Here is a 22,393-nt window from a genome sequence, read left to right as displayed (position 1 = left end):
AAATCTAACTGTAAATATTCCTGCCATCTTGTCAACTGACACCTAGGAGGTTCTACTCTATCCGATAATAATGTCTTATAGAACACGGATAGTCCTTTTTAAAATATCTTTTCTGGTAGTAAAAGTTTAGTAACTTGGGAGGGTAGGAGTAGTGGGGTTGAAGTATGGGTTTGTAAAAATTTCTGGATTTTGAAATATTTGTATTCTTCAGATTTAGGGATATTATATTGTTGGCTTAATTGTTCAAAAGATTTTAGTTCTGTATTTTGAAACAATTTATCTACTGTATCTAAGCCTAGGTCTATCCAATTACCTAAAGAGAGTTCTTTAATTACACTAGCTAACGTAGATAAGGGGACAGGTTGAGTGATAGCTAATGGATTGTTAGAGCTTGATTTAATTAGATCTTTCCATAATTTCAGGGTATTTGTTATCATCATATTGGGTATTGATCTGTAAGTTTTCCATATTAATTTGGTTTCTAATAGGTTTTTATATGAGGAGAAAATTGTTTGATTCTGTTCCAACTCTATCCAGTGTTTAGTTCCATCCTCCGTCCAGATTTTTAGGCGATTTTCTGAAATGTCATAAAAACCAATAAATTTAGGAAAGCTCTGCAGATTGGTACTTTGGTGTAGAAAGGACTCTTTACCCTTGTTGGATTTGTCAGAATGTGTACTTTCCAAAAATATATGGTTTTGTGGGGGTCACTGTATAGTTAGGGGATGTTTTGGCACATAATACACTGACAGGGGGCTTTGTGTGCAAAAGCTGAGCTGGCCGGCGAGACATCCTTATGCGCTATTTTCTTTTTGGGTTCAGTACATACCGCAGACTTTGGTATATCTATGCATATTGGGCATCAAACTGTTCAGTAGACCATAGGTGTTCCTATTTGGGGTGATTTGTCTTTATCTGATCTTTATCAAGAAATTGTGAGAGATAAATGCGGCAAATTGCAACATTTTTATGCGATTTTCGAAATGTCATATAAATCTGCAAACTTAGGAAAGCTTTACAGCTTGGTACTTTGAAGCAAGAAGAAATGTTTACCCATCATAGATTCGGGGGGATGTGTACTTTCCAAAAATATATGGCTTTCTGGGGTGAGCATACTTTTTTGTAGCATTATCCCACATAAAGGATGTAAATGTGTTGATTTTGCAGGAGCTGAAATGATAGATCATATGGGGGTATGTTCCCATTGGGGCCCCTACATGCCACATACTTAGGTAAACCTATACATATTGGGCATCAAACTGTTCAGTGGACCCCTGGCGTTCATATTTAGGGTGTTTTATCTTGGTACCTAATGCTATGTGGGAGATAAGATGCTGCAAAGTGGAAGCTTTGAGGGGATTTTTGGAAATGTCAAAATTGCTAACTTTAGAAAAGCTGTGCGGCTTGGTACTTTGGAGTAGAAAGACATGGGTACCCATTTTAGATTCGGGGGAATGTGTACTTTCCAAAAATATATGACTTTCTGGGGTGAGCGTACTTTTTACTAGCTTTATCCCACATATAATGATGTAAATGTGTTGATTTTGCAGGAGCTGACATGACAGAAATGACAGTACATATGGGGTATGTTAACATTGGGGCCCCTACATGCCGCATACTTCGGGAAACCTATACATATTGGGCATCAAACTGTTCAGTGGACCCCTGGCATTCATATTTAGGGTGTTTTATTTGGTTACTTTATGACCTGTAGGAGATAAGATTCTATACTACTAATCGCTTTGAAGTGATTTTTAAAAAAAATCACAAATTTTGATAAAAACCAATAACTTTAGGAAAGCATTGTGACTTGATAATTTGGAGTAGACAGACAGTTGTGCCTATTCTGTATTCCCCAGAATCTGTTCTTTCCAAAATTGTACAATTTTCTGGGATAAACCTTCTGTTAGTGGAATTTTTGGCCTTGAAATCTAAAGTATCCAGCTTTCTGGAGCAGTGCTTTGGAAATTTGGTAGTGTACTGCTGGGAGTTTTTGACCTATACAAGTGAGAAATCTCCATAAAACTATATATATTTGGTATTGGCACGTTCAGGAGACATGGGACTTTCCAAATCAGTTGTATATTCGTACATAAAATAATTTTTGTTTCTAGTATGTGTGATTATATTATGGAAAATTTGATTTTTTTTGCATTTTTAGACATTTAGAAGCCTATATCTTGTTACAGAATTGGAATTACACAAAAATTCTACCATATTTTGAAATCTTAGGTTGTTCTGAAAAAAACGATATGTTTTCCTTGGTAAACTAAAAGTCCCCCCGAGGAAAGGCCCCTAAAGTGAATCAGTGCAAAATGTTCAAAAACTGTCTGGCAATACAAGTTCCGCTTTGACCAAAACAGCTGGCAGTAAAAGGGTTAAAGATAAAGGGTTATTGAGAAAAGGAGAAGGGCCTGACCACTGGGGTTTTCACCAATACTTAATACATATGTCGTACCTGTTATCCAGAATGCTCGGGACCTGGGGTTTTCTGGATAAGGGATCTTTCCGTAATTTGGATCGCCAATACTTAAGTCTGCTACAAATCATTTAAATATTGAATAAACCCCTCGCTCACCCAAAGAGCTCAGGAATCAGAAGCAGCGTACATTACTACACTCTCAGAACAAGACAGACAGAACTGGGTCAACGCCCAAAATGCACTCACACTTGCACAAACAGAGGCAACCAAAAAACACATCCTCTACCAACGAGTCAATATATTTGAACAAGGGGACAAAAACGGTAAACTACTCTCCTTCTTAGCAAGAGACGAACATACACAATCCACTATACCCGTGATTAAAAAACCCTCAGGTGAACTCACAGCCGACATAACAGAGGTGAATGCAGCATTTAGGAATTTCTATGCAGATCTATATAGCACAAAAATACAGAAAGGGGAACAGGATATAGATATATACCTCAACAGCACAGATATCCCCACCTTTGAACTGCAAGAATCCCATGGGTTGGGAGCCAATATAACAGTCCAAGAGGTCAAAGATGCCATATCCTCCTTCCCCACAGGCAAGACCCCAGGACTAGATGGCATACCCATCGAATGGTATAACATACACAGACCAGATAGCTCCTCAATTAACCAATCTATTTAACACCGCCTTGACGGATGCCCCTCTGCCGCAATCTATGCACACAACACTAATAGTCCTCATACTAAAACCAGGCAAAGACCCAACCGAGTGCGCCTCATATAGACCCATCTCCTTAATCAATTCAGATGCCAAGATCCTAGCTAAAATCCTAGCCTCCCGCTTGGCACCCATAATACATAAAGTAATTCAACCAGACCAAACAGGCTTCATGCCAGGGAAGTCCACAGACATAAATATTAGACGCTTATACACTAATCTATCCATCACCCATGAAAATGTGGGTAATAGAATAGTAGCTTCACTTGATAATGAAAAGGCTTTTGATTCAGTAGAATGGCCATATCTATGGGGCACAATGAAAAGAGTAGGAATCCCACCAACCTATATACAGTGGGTGAAGGCTCTATATGCACAACCCCTTGCCAGGGTCAGAACAAACTCTAAAGTTTCACAGCCCTTCCCCATAAAAAGAGGCACCCGACAGGGCTGCCCACTCTCCCCCCTTCTCTTTGCCCTTGCCATGGAACCCCTAGCGTGCCGGGTGAGAACAGACAAAGAGATAGAGGGATTAAAGATCAAGGACAGCACAGAACTAATTTCTATGTATGCAGACGATACTCTTCTATACCTGGCAAACCCAGACAAAGCGCTCAGAGCTGCACTCACAAGTATCAACACCCACACAGCCCACTCGGGCCTAAAAATAAACTGGAGCAAATCCATTCTATTTGCCATAGATCCTAGACCCCCAGGGGCACCCACCCAAACTCAAGGGCTCTCCTGGTCCGAAAAGTTCAAATATCTGGGAATCTGGATCCATAGAGACCCTAAAAAATTCACAGACCTAAACCTGGCCCCAATCCTTAAACTCACGGAATCCAAAATCAAGACATGGGCACCCCTGCCTCTATCACTCTATGGCAGAATAAATCTCTTTAAGATGATCCTACTCCCAAAACTGACATACATTTTCAGACAATCACCTATAATGATTAAAAAAAAAGTGTTCAAAACTCTCCGCAGCTTACAAATAACACTATTCTGGAACAATAAACAACCGAGGATTGCCCTAACCACTCTTCAGCTCCCAGTAAGGCAGGGAGGACTAGCAGCACCAAACCTATATCTATACTTTTTGGCAGCTCAATTGGTTACAGCATGGAGATGGGTCTCCCCCCCCACTCAAAACGCCTCCACATTACTAGAAGCACAAACAATTGGGTCCCTTGAAGAGCTAAAAAATCTTCTCTATAGAGGTACCAAATACACAAAGAAAGCTACTCTACCAATGACCACAACGGTGAGAACATGGAACATAGCACTTAAACTATTTCCTAACCCCCCCTTCCATTGCTCTAAATACTCCCCTCTCTGGTACAACCCAAAACTGAAACATTTTGGCACTGTCCCCGACCCACAGGCCTGGGCCAGATACGGTATTAAATACATTGCTGATATATATGCGGACGGCAAGCTTATGCAATTCCAAGATCTCAAGGAAAAATACTTGTTACCTAACAAAATGCTGTTTAGATACCTACAGCTTAGGCATGCTGCCGGTTATCAATTTCAAACCCAAACAATAAACACCACCCCCAGGAGGGTGGAAGAATATGCTCACACACCTGAACTCCAAAAACCCCTATCACTATTGTATAGTACTCTAATCCTAGCCGGACCATCTCCAGCTTCCAAAGCCCTAGAAAAATGGAAAAAAGACATACCCACACTAGACTCTGGAATATGGGAAGATATCCTAGACTCCTGCTTTGAGGGCATGGTATGCAACAGGGACAAACTAATCCAGTTAAAGTACCTGCACAGAACATACCTTACTCCACAGAGACTGCATGTAATGAACCCAGAAATCCCCCAAACCTGTCCAAAATGCACTGCCCCAGCAGCAGACTTCTTCCACATGGTCTGGTCCTGTCCAGAGATCCAGGACTTCTGGAAGCAAGTAACCCAGACCATCCAAACAAGAACAACACTAATAATACCCCTAAACCCCATAACAATTCTTCTGAACCAAGTAGAAGAAATAACGCCAAAAAGGGCTCAGTGCACTCTTCTCTCCATTCTGCTAATGTATGCAAAAAAGGCCATAGTCCTCCAGTGGAAGTTGAACTCGGGCCCCACATTACCATTCTGGATAAATATAGTCACTAAGGCAGCCCCGTTGTATAAACTGACATACATGAGAAGAAACTGCTTAGAAAAATTCCAAAAGGTTTGGGGTGACTGGCTAGACCCAGTAGAAGAAGCCTAGAAACCTCACAGAATGCACCACCTCTATGCCCACCCAAGCAAGTCGGCATAAAACACCCCCCCCTCCCCCCCCAGAGAATTAAGTCAAGAACTCCCCAACAGTAGTACAGGTCAACACCCCGCACCCCACTGAGACACCCAAGGCCCCAGCACCCAGGTGCTCAAGAAATAACTATACTGATAACATGGTTTTATTGGTAAAATGTCATGTTTATTGTTTATTTAGTTTTGTATTAAACCTTATTGTGAGAAAACTGGATAACTAAACAACAACTTTCTAATACAACTGTATGTTAACCATATGCAATCTTCTCAATAAACAGAATTGTTAAAAAAATATTGAATAAACCCAAAAGGCTTGTGTTACCTCCAATAAGGATTAATTATATAATAACTATATATCTTAGTTGAGATCAAGTACAAGGTACTGTTTTATTATTACTGAGAAGAAGGAAATCATTTTAAAAATTAGAATTATTTGCTTATAATGAAGTCTATGGGAGATGGCCTTTCTGTAATTTGGAGCTTTCTGGAAAATGGGTTTCCAGATAAGGGATCCCATACCTGTACCAATGTCAATGGGGCTGATTTACTAAGACACGAATTCGAATCCAAATTGGAAAAATTCCGATTGGAAAACGAACATTTTGCGACTTTTTCGTATTTTTTGCGTTTTTTTTCAGTGCCTTTACGACTTTTCGGAAATTGTTGCGAGTTTTTCGTTACCAATACGATTTTCACGAAAAAACGCGAGTTTTTCGTAGCCATTACGATTCGCTTGTATCTTGTCGCAACTTTTTCGTATTGAGTGCTCGTAAGCGGCGGGCAAAACTTTCAGACTTAGCATGATTTTGGAAGCCTCCCATAGGACTCAATGGCACCCTGCAGCTCCAACCTGGCCCAAGAAAAGTCACCATACTGAAGCTTGAATTAATCCGAACGCTATGAAAAAGTCGCAACATTTTGCGCAACTTTCGGAATGGCTACGAAAAAGGCGCGACTTTTCACGCAAGTTTTAACGCTACGAAAAAAATCGCCAGATTTTGCGCAACATTCGGAATGGCAACGAAAAAGTTGCGATAATTTTCCGAAAAATCGCCAAATACCGTTCATTACGAAAAAAACGCAATCGGATGCATTCGGCCCGTTCGTGGGTAAGTAAATGTTCCCCAATGTGTCTGGCAATATTCAGCCAATATACAGTTCCTAAACTTATTGGATTAATTTATAATACATTATTTTTTACTCACTGATTTTTTTTATATTGCTTCTTCACTCAGGTAATGTTTATACCTTTTTTTATTTTTGCTATCTTTTATTTCAATGGTGTCCAGATCAAGATACAATTAGGCTCTACAAATGCAGCCATGATTGTTGCATACAAAAATGTACTCAACACTGGACTACATGCACTATACACTTGTTTATGTATTAATGCCATTTATAAAAAGTATTTGCTCCTAAATATTCTCCTTACACTTCTCTGTGCTGTGATAAATAATGCCCAAGTGTGGAAATATTGCCACCCTTGATGTGGAGGGTTCCCACAGCAACACTACCAAATTGCTACTAAATTACTTCAAGTGAATCACATGCTAATAGTGTTATCAACTATGCGTGCACCAGCATGCCAAATGTAAGAATTGCATAAAAAAACTGCACTTTGATTACTAACCAGTATTTTTTAACTCTGTTTTTCACCATTGTTTATGCAATGTTTGCTGCCTAATAGAGGGACAGGTAAATGGTAGTCATTTTTTTCTTGAAAGATTATTTCTTCTAAATCATTACAGCAGAATGACCCTTTACTGGCCCTCCTTATAGATCATTTCATCGTGGTCCTGTTTTAATGATCCCTGCCAGAAGCACAGTAAGAAGGTAATAGCCATCACAGCCCTGCAGTTGCACAAGCAAAGATAGGCTTCAGTTTCCTTTCGGGTCAGGCTAGCTGCTGATTTGTTACTATTTTGCAGTGCAGTGTACTGTAGTGATGTGTAGGTTGACATACAACCCACAGTTTACCCTTAGGCTGGGTGTGTTAAGGTTGAAATTTGACCGACCATAGCTGGTTTGGGTTTAACGTGGGTCAGATTGAAGAAGTACACTTCCTCTCTGCTCCTAAAATTTCCCTGTCTTGAAACCTAAGGTGAGCATAGAAGTAGCATACAGAGCAGAAAGACACAGGTATGTTTTGGGTGCGAGTCCTGTAATGGCAACATTTTGCGGGCTAGTGTGGGTTGAGTTTTTCCTGACCCACATATCACTAGTGTGCTGAGTGCCCCCATCTTCCCTGTACAGTCTGGGAAAGGAGAAATCAGGAAGATTGAGATGAACTCATGATTTTGTGCCTGTGCTAGCTGTCTGTGTTGGCCAGCTAGACCCCCCCCCCTCCAAAAAAGTCTCACTGTAATGCAACCCCACCCTTATCTTGTTGCAATGTGAAGCACAGTATTCTAGGACTTTCCTCTTCTTTGTGGAGAATCTGCTCACCACGCAAAGAGACTTCAAGTCCCAGAATTCAAGAATTCATCACTTTACAATGGAACAAAATGAAAGAGGGGTTGAATTACACTCTCAGCATAAGGTATTTTGGGAATAGCTTGTTGGACTTTTCATGGTGTCCTTCAATTTGTGGAATATGGCATGTTTGAGTAAAAAAATATATTTATATCTGGAAGTTCAGATTGTGTTTATACACCTTTTCAACACAGCGCAATTAAATAAGCTCATGTCAAAAAGGGGAGTATATTTTCTATTTAAGCAGACCAAGACTTATGCAATTTGGAGCCCTAGGCACTGATTGCAACCCCTTGCATCTCTGTACCACCTCCTTTTCTAAAATTATGTCCCCCTCGGCCTCCATCCCTGCATACTCAGGTGAATTTTTTGCCTGTGACTTTACTACAGCATATTTGATTGGGAAGATACAGTACTAACAAGTGTGATCTCTTACTCTTCAGGAAGTAGGTAAGAGTGTGGAGGGGTAAAGGCATGAGGGTAATGGGGGTGATACCAGAAAAGGGACACAGATGTTTTAAAAACCTGTGCCCCTTCTAAAAGTCACATGATCCTGCCTTTTCTGTCTATCCCCTAGTTGCAGCTCTGAAAAAAAACTAAAAACTAAAGATTACTGTTGGTATGGTTCTCCCAAATAAGCTGGTTTTGTTCCTAACTTGTGAAAAAATCTGGCCCTAATTTTCATATAAAACTGAGGGGCAGATTTATCAAAACACGAGTTCGAATCCCGAATGGGAAAAATTCGGATTGGAAACAAAAATTTCTAAAGATCGCAAATATCACGAAAATGCTGACAAAAAAATCGTATTAGTCACAATAATATCGTATTGGCGATCCGAAAGTCACAGGATTTTCGTACCGAACCATTGCAAACGGCAATGCGCGGCGCTCAGAAAAATTGCGCGGATGCGTGACTTTTCGCACGCCCCCGAAAAAATTGGCGAGAATATGCTCAGAGCGTTTGGGTCTTTGTAAATCTCCCCCTGAGACTGCCATTACAAAAAAAAGAGCTTAAAGTAACTTTTGGTCAATTTTAGTCATTGTATTTGCCTTTTAACCCTAAACTTTTGAATAACGTCCCTTAATTTCAAAAAATTCACAAGGATCCTTCATACCAGATTAAAAAAAACCAAAATTCATTTACTCCATTTCACCAGGCCCTAGTTTGCACAAAAATCACTTTCCATTTCGGTTGGGTTCGATCGGTAGCTGTGGCACTGGTGCCCTATTTATTTTTGTCATCCATAAAAAGTGTTCTTTTTGTCCTGTGGCCAAATGAGCAGAGCAACGTTGTACTCTTTCAAGTGTGGGTCTACAATTGGTGGGTACTGTTTAAAACTACAATTTTTTTCCCCTAGCAAAAGTGTGAGTTTTAGGGAGAACAGAAAACAATAGACTACATCATTCTAGCCAGATTGAAACGGAAAAAAAACATTTTTTGTCCCTGACAAAAGTAAGAGCAGCAAGAAGAGAGAAAAAAAAACCCTCAGTAGGAGCCCAAAGCTTTCCCGGCCCACAACAGACTACCGCGTGTAGTTGCTTGCAATTGTTCTACACAGAAGCGCCCCATCCTTACTCGTCACTCCCCTAAGGCGGCTACGTATCGCGTCATTGCGCTTATATAGGTGTAGTCGTGACGCCACCCTCTCGCGCGATGAGACTTGTGATGTCGGGATTAGCTGGCCGGCAGGAGCCAAGGAGCTGGACACTAACGGCGTTACGGGACGTTTAAGCAGCGATCCGGGACTGCAGGCTGTGTTAAGAAAGGCGGGTTTGGACAGCGGGACTGTTGGGCGGTATGCTTAATGGTTCAGTGTACAGGGGGTGGCTTTTGATCATTGTCATATCGGTGTATGGTCTCTCCAGAGCTTCATGGAACATGAGGTACACAGGTTAAGGGACCTAGGCTATGTTAAATAGAATACATTTCGTATGTAATTCTTTTTATGCTTTTGCTTTTGAAAGGTGTACAGGTTATGCGCTTTAGTCTATTTACTAATGGGAGCTACACAGGCACTGTATCCCAATGTAATACTATTTAGTTATTCATGGTTATATACATTATTGTATGTGTTATGTGCGCAGTTTATAAAATATGAAAAGATATTGCTGTGTGTAGCGCTGAAGGTAAAATAGAAATTTAAAGATTCTAGAAATGAGGATATTGTGTTCAACTGCATAATGTAGTAAAAGTGCAAGAGAAGAGTGAAGTGTACAAAAGGAAATAAGAAAAATAATTTACTATATATAGTCAATAGCAAATATCTATAAAGATGTTTATGTCCAGATATTGTCAAAAATACATATTAAAATAACTTGTTATTACATTTAAACATTTAAAATAACTTGTTTTTTGGGGGGAGTAAGGAATTGTGATGGTTTGTCATACTATCTCTGATTCCTAGCATTCTCTGCTTATTATGAACTTTATGTAGCTTGTACTCCTGAATGGTTTTAGAAATATGTATTGCATAGGGGGTAGGTTAGATGTGGATAAGGGTATTTTGTTGCTGGCATGGCAAGCTATTAGGTATTTTGTTTATAAGCAGTAAAGGAAACTCATTGTTGCAATCTACAGCATATAGCCCCACCATGAACACCACTGCTGCCAACCTCTTCCAATTATCCATTTAGTGGAACTTTAATATTCATAATTGTTTGGGCTAGTGTTTTACTGCATGATAATGTGATATGATATGGATTAAACTATAAAAAATTAAAAGTATTTTCTGGAGTGGTACCCTGGAACTGTGTGAAATGATATGACAAGGCGTTTTGATGCAATTTTTGTGTCTCTTAAACTGGTTGTGATCCTCCATGTGTACATATTAGACCTGTTATAAAGACAAGGTGGTAACCTTTTTGACTTGCACATGATGGTTGTACTTACAAGCTCAGTTGCTGAACTTTGTAGTATAAAAGGAGTTTTTACATTAGAATACCTATCTGTGCATACCTTTATAAAGATATAGGGGCAGATTTATCAAAATGTGAGTTTAGAGCTTAATACATAAAAACTCACCCATGTTCTTTTCATTCCTATGGAATTTTTAGAAGGGTATTTATCAAATGGTAAGTTCTAACTTTCACCCATTGATAAAAACACTACTAAAAATCATCCCATAGGCATGAATATAACATGGGTGAGTTTATTATTTAGAATGTAGAGTATTCTGAATAAAAGGTCCCATCCTTGTATTTGTTTTAGCCTATGTTGACCACATAAGGCCAGTGGCACACTAGGCATCACAGGCAGGAAACTGTTCTGTGTTATTACAGACTAATTAATACCTTGTATGTTAGTTTTTTGATAACACAGAGTAGATGGGATCAGATCAACCTTTTCTCCAACTACGTTTCTATACAGTCAGAGTATGCCTGTTGTGCCCCTGGTCTAAAAGATAAACTCCAGGTGAAATACACACCGTTCCACTATTTATTTTACATCATTAAACACCCCCATTTTTTTCCTCCTGTAAGCTTTCCATTAAATATTATTCCTTGCACACAACACAAAGCACAAATCAGATGAATCATAGGTTGGATTAATTTTAAACATATTCCAAATGTCTAATATGCATAGCTAGTATCCTTTCAAAGAAAAAGTCCAAATCTACCTATAGGGGTATGTTTTAGGGTGATCATATCAATAATTTTCTATATATCAGGTCAGTTACTAGTTCATTAAATGCAGATTTTTTTTAAATTTTTTTTTTTGGAGCAGATTAGTCCCTTTCATAATTCCTAATCGGCAATTTCTTTTAGAGTTTAGATCTTATTATATACCTTTAAGTAAAAAAAAAAAAAGACAGAGTAACATATGCAAATACCTGTACAGCTTTGAGACAAAGTTAGAAATTTGTAGCTAAACTGAAGATGTTCCCTTAAGTTTAGATACAAATTCTTTGTCTCAGACAAGTTGATGGCCACATAGCTATTTAACCATATGGGATATTTGGTACTTACCTCAGTTTTGGTACAGCTGACAGCTTACTTTACCAGAAGAATTTTGTTTATGCTCAACCAGAGGGATGCCTAAGTTCACTGTTGGAGATAGACATTATAATATATGGAGATATATATTTATGTATATGTATTGAATTTATTATCTGAAATACTTGGGGCATGGGAGTTTACAAGGGGTCATTCTGTAATGTGGAACAGCATTCCTTAAGGCTAATAAAAATATTTAAACCTTAAAAACATCTAGTAGGCTTATTTTGCCACCAGTATTGATTTATTCCTGTGAAGTTACCAATACTGTTTATTATTACAAAGAAAAAAAAATCTGCCAAAAAAATTACATTTCTTTCAGTATGACTCTGGAAAAGGGCGTTCCTATATTTTAGTTTTCTGGATAATGTGTAATGGTGCATGCTAAAACGGGTACAGTCAAAAACCTTAGTTTTTAGTAAACCTTAGTTTTTAGTAATAGGGTGTGTTAAATTGAGACGTACTGTCTTCAGGTATATGGCAACAGTTTATATGATAAACTCATATCTTCTCTCTTGTCTTTTTTTTGTAGACCTGCAAGTAACAATATTTGTTAATGTCTGGTTCTTGGAACCCACCAAAGGAGTTTTTGCTGAGACAAAGTTGGGAGGGGGTGAGGCTTTCTGCCTTGTCCTCCTCCTCCCTGGGGAGCAGTCCTTCCTGTCCTCGGACCCCACACCTAGTGAGTGGATGTGGGTTTGTCATGAGTCCGGCCGGCTGCTCCCATGTGAACAGCTTTAAGGTGGAGAATTGGAAGCAAAACCTGCGAGTTATTTACCAGTGCTTTGTGTGGAGTGGGACTCCAGAAACCAGGAAGAGGAAGGTGAGTGTAAACTTCAGACTACACAGCATAATGGAAGGTTTGGGTTATATTTTATGGCACACTTTAGGCTGTAATTTGTGAAATAGCTAGTTTAGTTTGTTAGAGCAGTGCTGTCCAACTTCTACGGTGCCAAGGGCCGGAATTTCTCTAGCATACATGGTGGAGGGCCGCTAATGGAAGCCAGTTTTGACCACTCCCCTTTTTGAAACCACACCCACTTCAAACCACACCTATTTTATCACAATGGTGTTAGCAAAGCAAAATCCCAAATGCTTGGCCTTACTGTGGGGATATCAACCATCATTCATATGTGAAAGAATTATGTCATATTAAGATATACCCTTAAATTCCATATGCCTCCTCCTCCCCTGTGGATAGCACAGCAACCCCCAGTACATAATTACACACCTTAGGGACCATTTAATGGCTATTTCCAACTGCTAACAAACTCCCGCAACAAAACCCTGCCAGGTTCACCTCCCACAAGCAGAACAGGGCAAGCAGAGTATGGCACACACAGGCAGCACTCTGCCTGTCCTATGCTGTCTGTGTGTGCAATAATCTGCCTGTCCTACCCTGCCTGTGTGTGCCATACTCTGCCTTCTCTATGCTGCCTCTGTGTGCCATACTCTGCCTGTCCTACCCTGCCTGTGTGTGCCATACTCTGCCTTCTCTATGCTGCCTCTGTGTGCCATACTCTGCCTGCCCTACCCTGACTGTGTGTGCCATACTCTGCCTGCCCTACCCTGACTGTGTGTGCCATACTCTGCCTGCCCTACCCTGACTGTGTGTGCCATACTCTGCCTGCCCTACCCTTCCTGTGTGTGCCATACTCTACCTGCCCTATGCTGGCTGTATGTGCCATACTCTGCCTACAGTACCTATGTCTGAGGTGTGAAGAAGTGAACAATGGGAGTGATTACAGCCTGAGCCTGAGGTGTGAACACTGCAGGGGGTGAACAATGCAGGTATTAAAAGGTGTGAAAAACACAGGGGATTACATTATTAAACAATACAGAGGAATTACAGCCTGAGAACCATGCAGGGGGCCAGTTAGTTAATCTCAGTACTGATACCATTTAATGCTTACTCAAAGGTAAGCCATCAAAGCAGCCAGACAGGTGGGGGGCCACACAGAGGGGGGTCGCGGGCCGCCAGTTGGACAGCACTGTGTTAGAGAATGACAAAATAGGGAGTCACAAGTTTAAGGCACATTCATGCATGTTGTACAGCTTGCTTGTATAATTTATAAATTACTTGTATACCCCATATTTTTTTTTTTTTTTAATTTCTGTGTTTTTTTGAGTCTTGAACAATAAATTAAAATATTACAGGGAATATGCAGACAGAGTATTTTTTGTTCATCACCTAAAGTTTAAAATCTTTCAAATGTAATCGGAATGTTGCGTTAAACATTAGGTGAAAATAGTTGCATTCTTTATATACAGAAAATAGTGTTACTTTGGTAAAGGCGCACATTTCCTTGCTTCAGAACACCTTTCCATAAATACAAAAAAGGTTGACCCTTAATTTTTAACTATATTGTATTAATTTGAGATAAAAGCCATAAAAAAAAAATCAAGAATTAAAGGGCAAGAACAAAATCAGATCTCGTGATATTGCTGCAGACAGATCTACCTAGAAGGTTATTTTAAGTAGAAATCATCCATATATTATATTTAAAGATTTTTTTATTGTCTGTAGCTGACATCTTTGCTTCCACTTCAAACTGGGCTGCAAATAATATATGGTTGTGCAGTCTGTTTTTGTGAATTTTGTTAAAGGTTCTCTCAATACATAGATCCAGCGTTCTGGGGATATATTGTGGAATAGTAATTTGTGTAAGAGACCAGCAACTATCTTAATATATATATATAAATATATAATATATATATATATATATATTCTATCTCTCTCTATCGAGATAGACCATTGTCAAGACCAAACTTTGCAGCTGCGAATGGACGGGCATCTGTCTGCAATAAGTACGGCTTTTAGGGATGGCACAACTGATAAGCCTGTGGCCAAACATTTTCTGGAAAAAGGCCATAGGTTACCCACTTTCCACTATATTGCCATTGATCATGTTCCACCCTTGAGACGGGGCGGGGACAGGGCTAAGGTTTTACTTCAGAGAGAGGTGTTCTGGATAAAGAAGTTGAACACTCTAGCACCTGCAGGATTAAATGAGTATTGCTCTTTCTTATGCTTTTTAGAACAAAGGTGATACTATGGATTTGTTAAGTTTATATATTGTGGGTATCTGTACTGCTGTGGATTATTGTGTACCTTTTTCTGTAACATGCTGTTTTTTGGTCAGTAGGACTATGCACTTGTTTTTAACCGCTGTATTTTTCCCTAATTGCACGGGTCCCTGTGTATATAGTTACTTTGGGTATTGTGTATCCTGAGTACAGGCTTCTCCTCTAGTCTTATGACTGTGAGAGCGTGGGATTGGGTGAGTGCTACAGCTTTTATATATTTATATGTTGATTTTTAGTGTACATATAGTCTTGACAATGGTCTTAGAATGAGACCGAAACGTTGGCCTGATACATTTTTAAAATTACTTATAGGTTCCTGGAGTGCACCTGTTTTTTCCTGATTTTTATTTAGATAACCTTGCATAATCTGGTAACACCCAGGTCATTGTGTGTGTATTATTAGGCTAGGAATAGTGGAGTGGATCTTGTGGTGCTAGCATTGTTTCGCACACCAGACTGTCAGACTACCCAGATGTTTTTATGCCCCTCCCTCTTATCAATCATACTTCATCACCCTGAATCTACATTTCCAACTATGTGACTAACGCTAGAAACTGCCTCTTAAGTATTTAGGCTGCTTTTTTAATATAAATTTCAGGCTGATTTTTACTTTGTAGCCTAAATGATTTTAGAACAAGCTGCTTGTCAGTAAGTAAAACAGGAATCTTATTGCCATAGTGTATATACCTATATTTCCTTCTCAACTGTTTTTATAGTTCATAAATATCTTTGAAAGCGCATCCTTTAGGAATGCTTTGTGCTAACTAGAATATAACTTCTAGTTCATAAAAAGGTGTTTCTGAACTAGAGAAAATCTGACATGGATGAGCATTGCTTAGCAGTGATTGTCTTGAGTATAACAGTGAGTGACTGCTCATGTAAATTTTTTTTTTTTAAATAACAAATAATCCAGGGCACAGACACACCACCAACGATTGTAGTGTGTGTGTTTGTGTGTGTGTGTTTATTGACATGGGGACCATCATAAAAAACCAGCTGAACAGAAGGTAGGGGTTACATCGGAAAATAAATTGCTGCTGCTGTTTAATTCTGTGTCCCTGAGGTATATCTACCTCTAACTTCCAAATTCAACTGTTAAGGGGTGATCAATCCCTGGTGGCCCATGCTTTATTAAAAATTTCTGCATAACAGTGGGCTGTGTTCCTTAACCCTTTAAGTGCCAGCCGAATTCGTCATTTCGGTTCCCCCCAGTGCCAGACGTTTTTTAAGCATTTTGTACTCATTCACTTTAACAATGTTTTTTGGTAGGAAAACCTCCACGAAACTAGGGAAATTATATATCGTTTTTTTCGTCACTAATTGGGCTTCGACATACATACCAAATTTTATAACTTTTCTGGAGATATGATGTGTATTTTGGGTGAAATATGTAAAAAAAAAAAAAAATTATGAAAAATTTCTGTATATTTTGAGGTTTTTTTCCATAGAAAAGTTAATTTTACTCACTTTTTTTTATTGTTTGTAAAAGCCCTGATACTCCCAATTCCAACGATACCAAATATGTGGTGGTACCCCACAGTTCCTGTCCAGAAGTAACCCCCAAACTAAAGCAATACTTAGTACAATATCACACCAGAACAAAGCAGAAAAGCGCTTGTAACAGTTAATGCAGCATAACTTATATGTAAATCTAAAATATCCCCTCATGTTTGGTATCTTTAGAAACTACAGACCTTCAGGTTTCTAGGTGCAATGTAGTTTTCACTCAAAAGCCAAATACCTTTTGTCAGTGCATTGTGAAATTTGGAAATTTTTATGACTTTTTTTTTTTTCTAAAACGTAAACTTGGACGCATGATCAAATGTGGATTTGACAAAAAAAAATCTCATAAAAATTTTCTAACAAAGGCATATTTGAAAGACAAACTTCTCCTGAATAAAATGATGCCCCATATGTATGGGTGCACATAAAGACATGGGAACCAAACACTCCAAAGCAGGGGCAATGCACAAGGGCAATTACAGCTAAAAATGTGGGGGCTGCGCTCTATGTGCACTTCCTGCAGTTTTTCAGTGTTAACCCCCCCTACCTGTGAAATAACCCCCACAAACTATATATTTCTGAAAAGTGCACACCTTCAGCTATTCAGAGACACCACTCTTCTCTTTCTACATGGAAAATTGTGGCCGCAGTCCCTTGCAGAAGTAAGCGCTTTGGTCAGAAATCAAGGAAAAACCAGATAAAAACCTAGATTTCTCCCCAAAATCTCCATGGCAACTACCAAAAACTTACTAAACCTCAATCTGCAAGTTCCCCTGAATAAAACGATACCCCATATGTATGGGTGCACATAAAGACGTGGCCACCAAATGCCCCAAAACAGGGGCAATGCATAAGGGCAATTTCAGTTGAAATTTTGGGGGCTGCGCTCTATGTGCACTACCTGCAGTTTTTCATTGATAACCCCCCCTACCTGTGAGATAACCCCCACAATCTATATATTTCCGAAAAGTGCACACCTTCAGCTATTCAGAGACACCACTCTTCTCTTTCTACATGGACAATTGTGGCCGCAGTCCCTTGCAGAAGTCAGCGCTTTGGTCAGAAATCAAGGAAAAACCAGATAAAAACCTAGATTTCTCCCCAAAATCTCCATGGCAACTACCAAAAACTTACTAAACCTCAATCTGCAAGTTCCCCTGAATAAAACGATACCCCATATGTATGGGTACACATAAAGACGTGGCCACCAAATGCCCCCAAACAGGGGCAATGCATAAGGGGGGGCTGTGCTCTATCTGCAGTTATTTAGTCTAAACACCCCCATACCTGTGAAATAACCCCCGCAAACTATATATTTCTGAAAAGTGCACACCTTCAGCTATTCAGAGACGCCACTCTCCTCTTTCTACATGGAAAATTGTGGCCGCAGTGCCTTGCAGAAGTCAGCGCTTTGGTCAGAAATCAAGGAAAAACCAGATACAACCCTAGATTTTGGTCAGAAATCAAGGAAAAACCAGATAAAAACCTAGATTTCTCCCCAAAATCTCCATGGCAACTACCAAAAACTTACTAAACCTCAATCTGCAAGTTCCCCTGAATAAAACGATACCCCATATGTATGGGTACACATAAAGACGTGGCCACCAAATGCCCCCAAACCGGGGCAATGCATAAGGGGGGGCTGTGCTCTATGTGCTCTACCTGCAGTTATTTAGTCTAAACACCCCCATACCTGTGAAATAACCCCCGCAAACTATATATTTTTGAAAAGTGCACACCTTCAGCTATTCAGAGACGCCACTCTCCTCTTTCTACATGAAAAATTGTGGCCGCAGTCCCTTGCAGAAGTCAGCGCTTTGGTCAGAAATCAAGGAAAAACCAGATAAAAAAACCTAGATTTCTCCCCAAAATCTCCATGGCAACTACCAAAAACTTACTAAACCTCAATCTGCAAGTTCCCCTGAATAAAACGATACCCCATATGTATGGCTACACATAAAGACGTGGCCACCAAATGCCCCCAAACAGGGGCAATGCATAAGGGGGGGCTGTGCTCTATGTGCTCTACCTGCAGTTATTTAGTCTAAACACCCCCATACCTGTGAAATAACCCCCGCAAACTATATATTTCTGAAAAGTGCACACCTTCAGCTATTCAGAGACGCCACTCTCCTCTTTCTACATGGAAAATTGTGGCCGCAGTCCCTTGCAGAAGTCAGCGCTTTGGTCAGAAATCAAGGAAAAACCAGATACAAACCTAGATTTCTCCCCAAAATCTCCATGGCAACTACCAAAAACTTACTAAACCTCAATCTGCAAGTTCCCCTGAATAAAACGATACCCCATATGTATGGGTACACATAAAGACGTGGCCACCAAATGCCCCAAAACAGGGGCAATGCATAAGGGCAATTTCAGTTGAAATTTTGGGGGCTGCGCTCTATGTGCACTACCTGCAGTTTTTCAGTGTTAACCCCCCCTACCTGTGAGATAACCCCCACAATCTATATATTTCTGAAAAGTGCACACCTTCAGCTATTCAGAGACACCACTCTTCTCTTTCTACATGGAAAATTGTGGCCGCAGTCCCTTGCAGAAGTCAGCGCTTTGGTCAGAAATCAAGGAAAAACCAGATACAACCCTAGATTTTGGTCAGAAATCAAGGAAAAACCAGATAAAAAAACCTAGATTTCTCCCCAAAATCTCCACGGCAGCTACCAAAAACTTACTAACCATCAATCTGCAAGTTCCCCTGAATAAAACTATACCTATGTCTGGTTGCGCATAAGTACATGGCCACCAAACCTGAAAATGCATAATATTGGGGCTGCACTCTATGCACCCCTTTTTTTTTGCCTGCACCCGAATGAATGGAATACGCTCGGGTGCAGGCACATGTAGCCGATATACGCATGAAAACGCGTGAGAATGCAAAGTCTCGCGTTTTCATGCGTATATCGGCTACATGTGCCTGCACCCGAGCGTATCCCATTCATTCGGGTGCAGGCACAAGTAGCAAGCGTAGGGCTGAATTTTCGGCAAGCGTTTTTCCACTTGCTGAAAAAATCAGCCCTACGCCATGTGTGGCATCAGCCTAACCCTTGGCAATAGAAACTACCAGAACAATCTTAGCACCTCTGGACCTTTCTAGAACAACTGAAATCAAATGAAGTTAAAATGGAATAAAACCCACTAAAAGCAATCAAAGAACAATAGTTGCAATGAAATCGGTAAGAGCCCTGGATCCACCAATGTCACTGCAAAAGCAACCTTTTTGGGGGCACTAAACACACAAAGAACAATGCAAAGATAAAACACCATAAAATCAGTAAAATCCAATAAAACCACCTAAACCAACAGAAGAACAATAATTGCAATGAAATCGGTGGTCAGAGCCCTGGATCCACCAACGTCACTGCAAATTCAGCACCCAATAGCAATAAAAAAGTTACAGTGCAATAGAATAATTCAAAAACAGAAATCAATTATGAAAATGCCAAAAAAACACTAAAATGCAACCAAATAAATCAGATAATTATAGAGCAAGATCAGAAATAAAGTTTTAGTAAAAAAAAAAAGACTGCCAAAGAAAGCAAAGAAAGAAAGAAAAGAAAGAAAAAAAAAAAAAAAAAAAGTGTAAGTGTGTGTGTAAGTGTCTGTGTGTGCTTGGGAAAGTTGTAAATAAGTGTGTATGTGTACAAAAGTGTAATAATGACAAAGATAGAAGAAAAAAATTGAAAAAAAAAAAAAATTTTTTAGACAGTTGAGACAGAAATAAGCAAAATAAACAGTGGTAGAGAGTTGTAGTTCAGCTTACCCAAGGCAGGCAGGCGATCAGAGGCGATCAGGGGCGATAAATCCAGCAGGCAGGCAGCAGGGGAGCTCCATCCGGTCCAACGTGCGCAGCAGGAGTGAGGGAGCCGACAGTAGGCGGCGACTTTTAAAGGGACAGCAGTGGACACGTCATCAATGCGTGTCCACTGCTGTCATTGGCTGGAGCGACAATCGGTGCGGCTGGGGGACCCGGATCGGTGAGTATGTGCTGCTTTGCTCGTTGCCTAGGGGGATCTGAGGGGTTTACAAGCGCTGCGCTGCTTTAAAAGCGAGCGCAGCGCTTGTAAACCCGACAGTGCCATTGGACGTAGATTCTACGTCCCATGGCACTTTGGTCCCTTGGTACCTAGGACGTAGAATCTACGTCCCTTGGCACTTAAAGGGTTAATCATTGGAATGACTGATAAACAGGGCTATCCATTCAAGGAAACTAGGTGCCGACTGACCCACTGCATTTACGACCAACTTTTTACCATTGAATAATAGCAACTGGGTCTAGTCAAAGGTACAATCTCATCAACCAAACACAGAACGCATACTGAGATGGGGGAAGTCATTTTGACTTCAGAAGTCTTGGAGCAATGACAGGGTATAAAAAAACAAAAACAAAAAAAAAACTCCAGTCTTGTTAAAAAGTAATCACCCCTTATTTAGAAGTTTGTTTTAACTTACATGTGAACATATCAATATTTGATCTTCATTCAAATAGTATGTAAGATAAAGATGATGTAATTGAACAAAATAACAAGGGAAATTGACTTTGCTGTCATAAAAAAAAGTGAGAAGTACATACTCTTAATTTTAACACTCACATTGACTGGAAGAAAGTTTTCTCCTCCTCCGCGCCTAATTTTTTTTGGGGGTGGGTGTTTGCATGCGCAACCCATTTCAAATATCTTGCACAACATCTTTTTTGTGGAATTTAGAATCCAGGCTTTGATTTGGCCATTCTAGAACCCTATAATCTTAGATTGTCTCACATTGAACTGCCCAGGACCTGATTCAGCAAGTCAGCCACAAACTATAAGACCTAAGGAAGGATAATTTAGTTTAATGTCTCAAGGTAGCAAAATGTTGGGTCTAAAACATGGAATTAATCAATTTGGACTTGGCAGTATCATTGAAAGGGATATAAATTAAACTTTCTCGGATGGCTCTTCTAAACACTTCAAAGATGCATCAGATTGTTCAAGTGAAATGCTGTGTTTTGGCTTTTGCCAACCATGTTATCTGGTACTGTGTCCAAATTGTTCCAGAAGTTCTGTTTATTGCCTAAGTGTTCTTGGACAGACTTTTAATCTTGCCCTGGTATTCCTTCTGGGCAGCAAAGTTTCTCCATGGCACACTTATCTAATATGTGCGGCCTCTTTCTAATAGTCTCATGCACTTTGATATCTGTAGTAGCGATAGCTACTTTTAGGCCCATAATGAAATTCTAGGGTTCTTAAAAAATTTATTTCAACATCTTGCATCTGCTGCTGGGTTAAAATTGTTGAGGCAGTCTGGCCTGGGCAACTTGGCAGTTGCTAGAAATCTTCTCTACTTGCAGGTCGTAGTCTGTGAAAGTGATTGCCAAAAAAAAAAAATCAGACAATCTTTTTAAATCCCTTACCAAACGCTTCGGCATCTATCCTTTCTAAAAGCTCTTTGGTGATACCAAACATTCCAGACATTTAGTTTGGTCTGCTTTTAGTTGTTGAGGTTTAAATTAGACCTTTAAAATTAAATTGGGTTTCCCCAAGATCCTTTCTAATAATGTTCTAATTGATTCTAACTTAAGGTATTTTAGCTACTGGTAAATCTAGGGTTGTACTTTTTCTACTTGCAAAACTTGTATTTGTTATCACCTTTATCAATATTAAGATGAAAATCAAATACCTATGTTAAAAAAAAAAATTGCCAAGGAGAGGGATACATTTTAACCATTGTAGTTCTGTACAAGTTTTAGTGGTAATTGACCTCAAGGGTTTTCTCCATGGCAGTTTTGAAATGCCTCTGTAAATCCCTAATTCTGTGGAGGATGTTTTTAGAATTGCAGGAAAAGGCTAGGCAGATGAGTAATTCCCCTGTTACCACCATTTTCAAACATTGTTCAAAGTTTCTCTGGGTATCCA

The 22,393-nt window shown here is 39.7% G+C and overlaps 1 protein-coding gene across 5 annotated transcripts in view; it reads left to right on the top strand.

Moving 5' to 3' along the window:
• usp22 (ubiquitin specific peptidase 22) overlaps positions 1–22,393 on the top strand; it is a 180,062-nt gene that overhangs the window by 79,385 nt on the left and 78,284 nt on the right. Inside the window, exons 1-2 of one of the 5 annotated variants that reach the window (XM_012970207.3) lie at positions 9,539–9,668; positions 12,427–12,717. In XM_012970207.3, coding sequence (XP_012825661.1) covers positions 12,451–12,717 — 267 coding nt within the window. In that variant the 5' untranslated portion in view covers positions 9,539–9,668; positions 12,427–12,450. 5 annotated transcript variants of the gene reach the window in all.

Source organism: Xenopus tropicalis, chromosome 9 (assembly GCF_000004195.4).
Source record: "Xenopus tropicalis strain Nigerian chromosome 9, UCB_Xtro_10.0, whole genome shotgun sequence".
NCBI classification, from domain to species: Eukaryota; Metazoa; Chordata; class Amphibia; order Anura; family Pipidae; genus Xenopus; species Xenopus tropicalis.
Note: the sequence above shows the minus strand (reverse complement) of the source record. Positions and strands in the feature narration are given on the sequence as shown.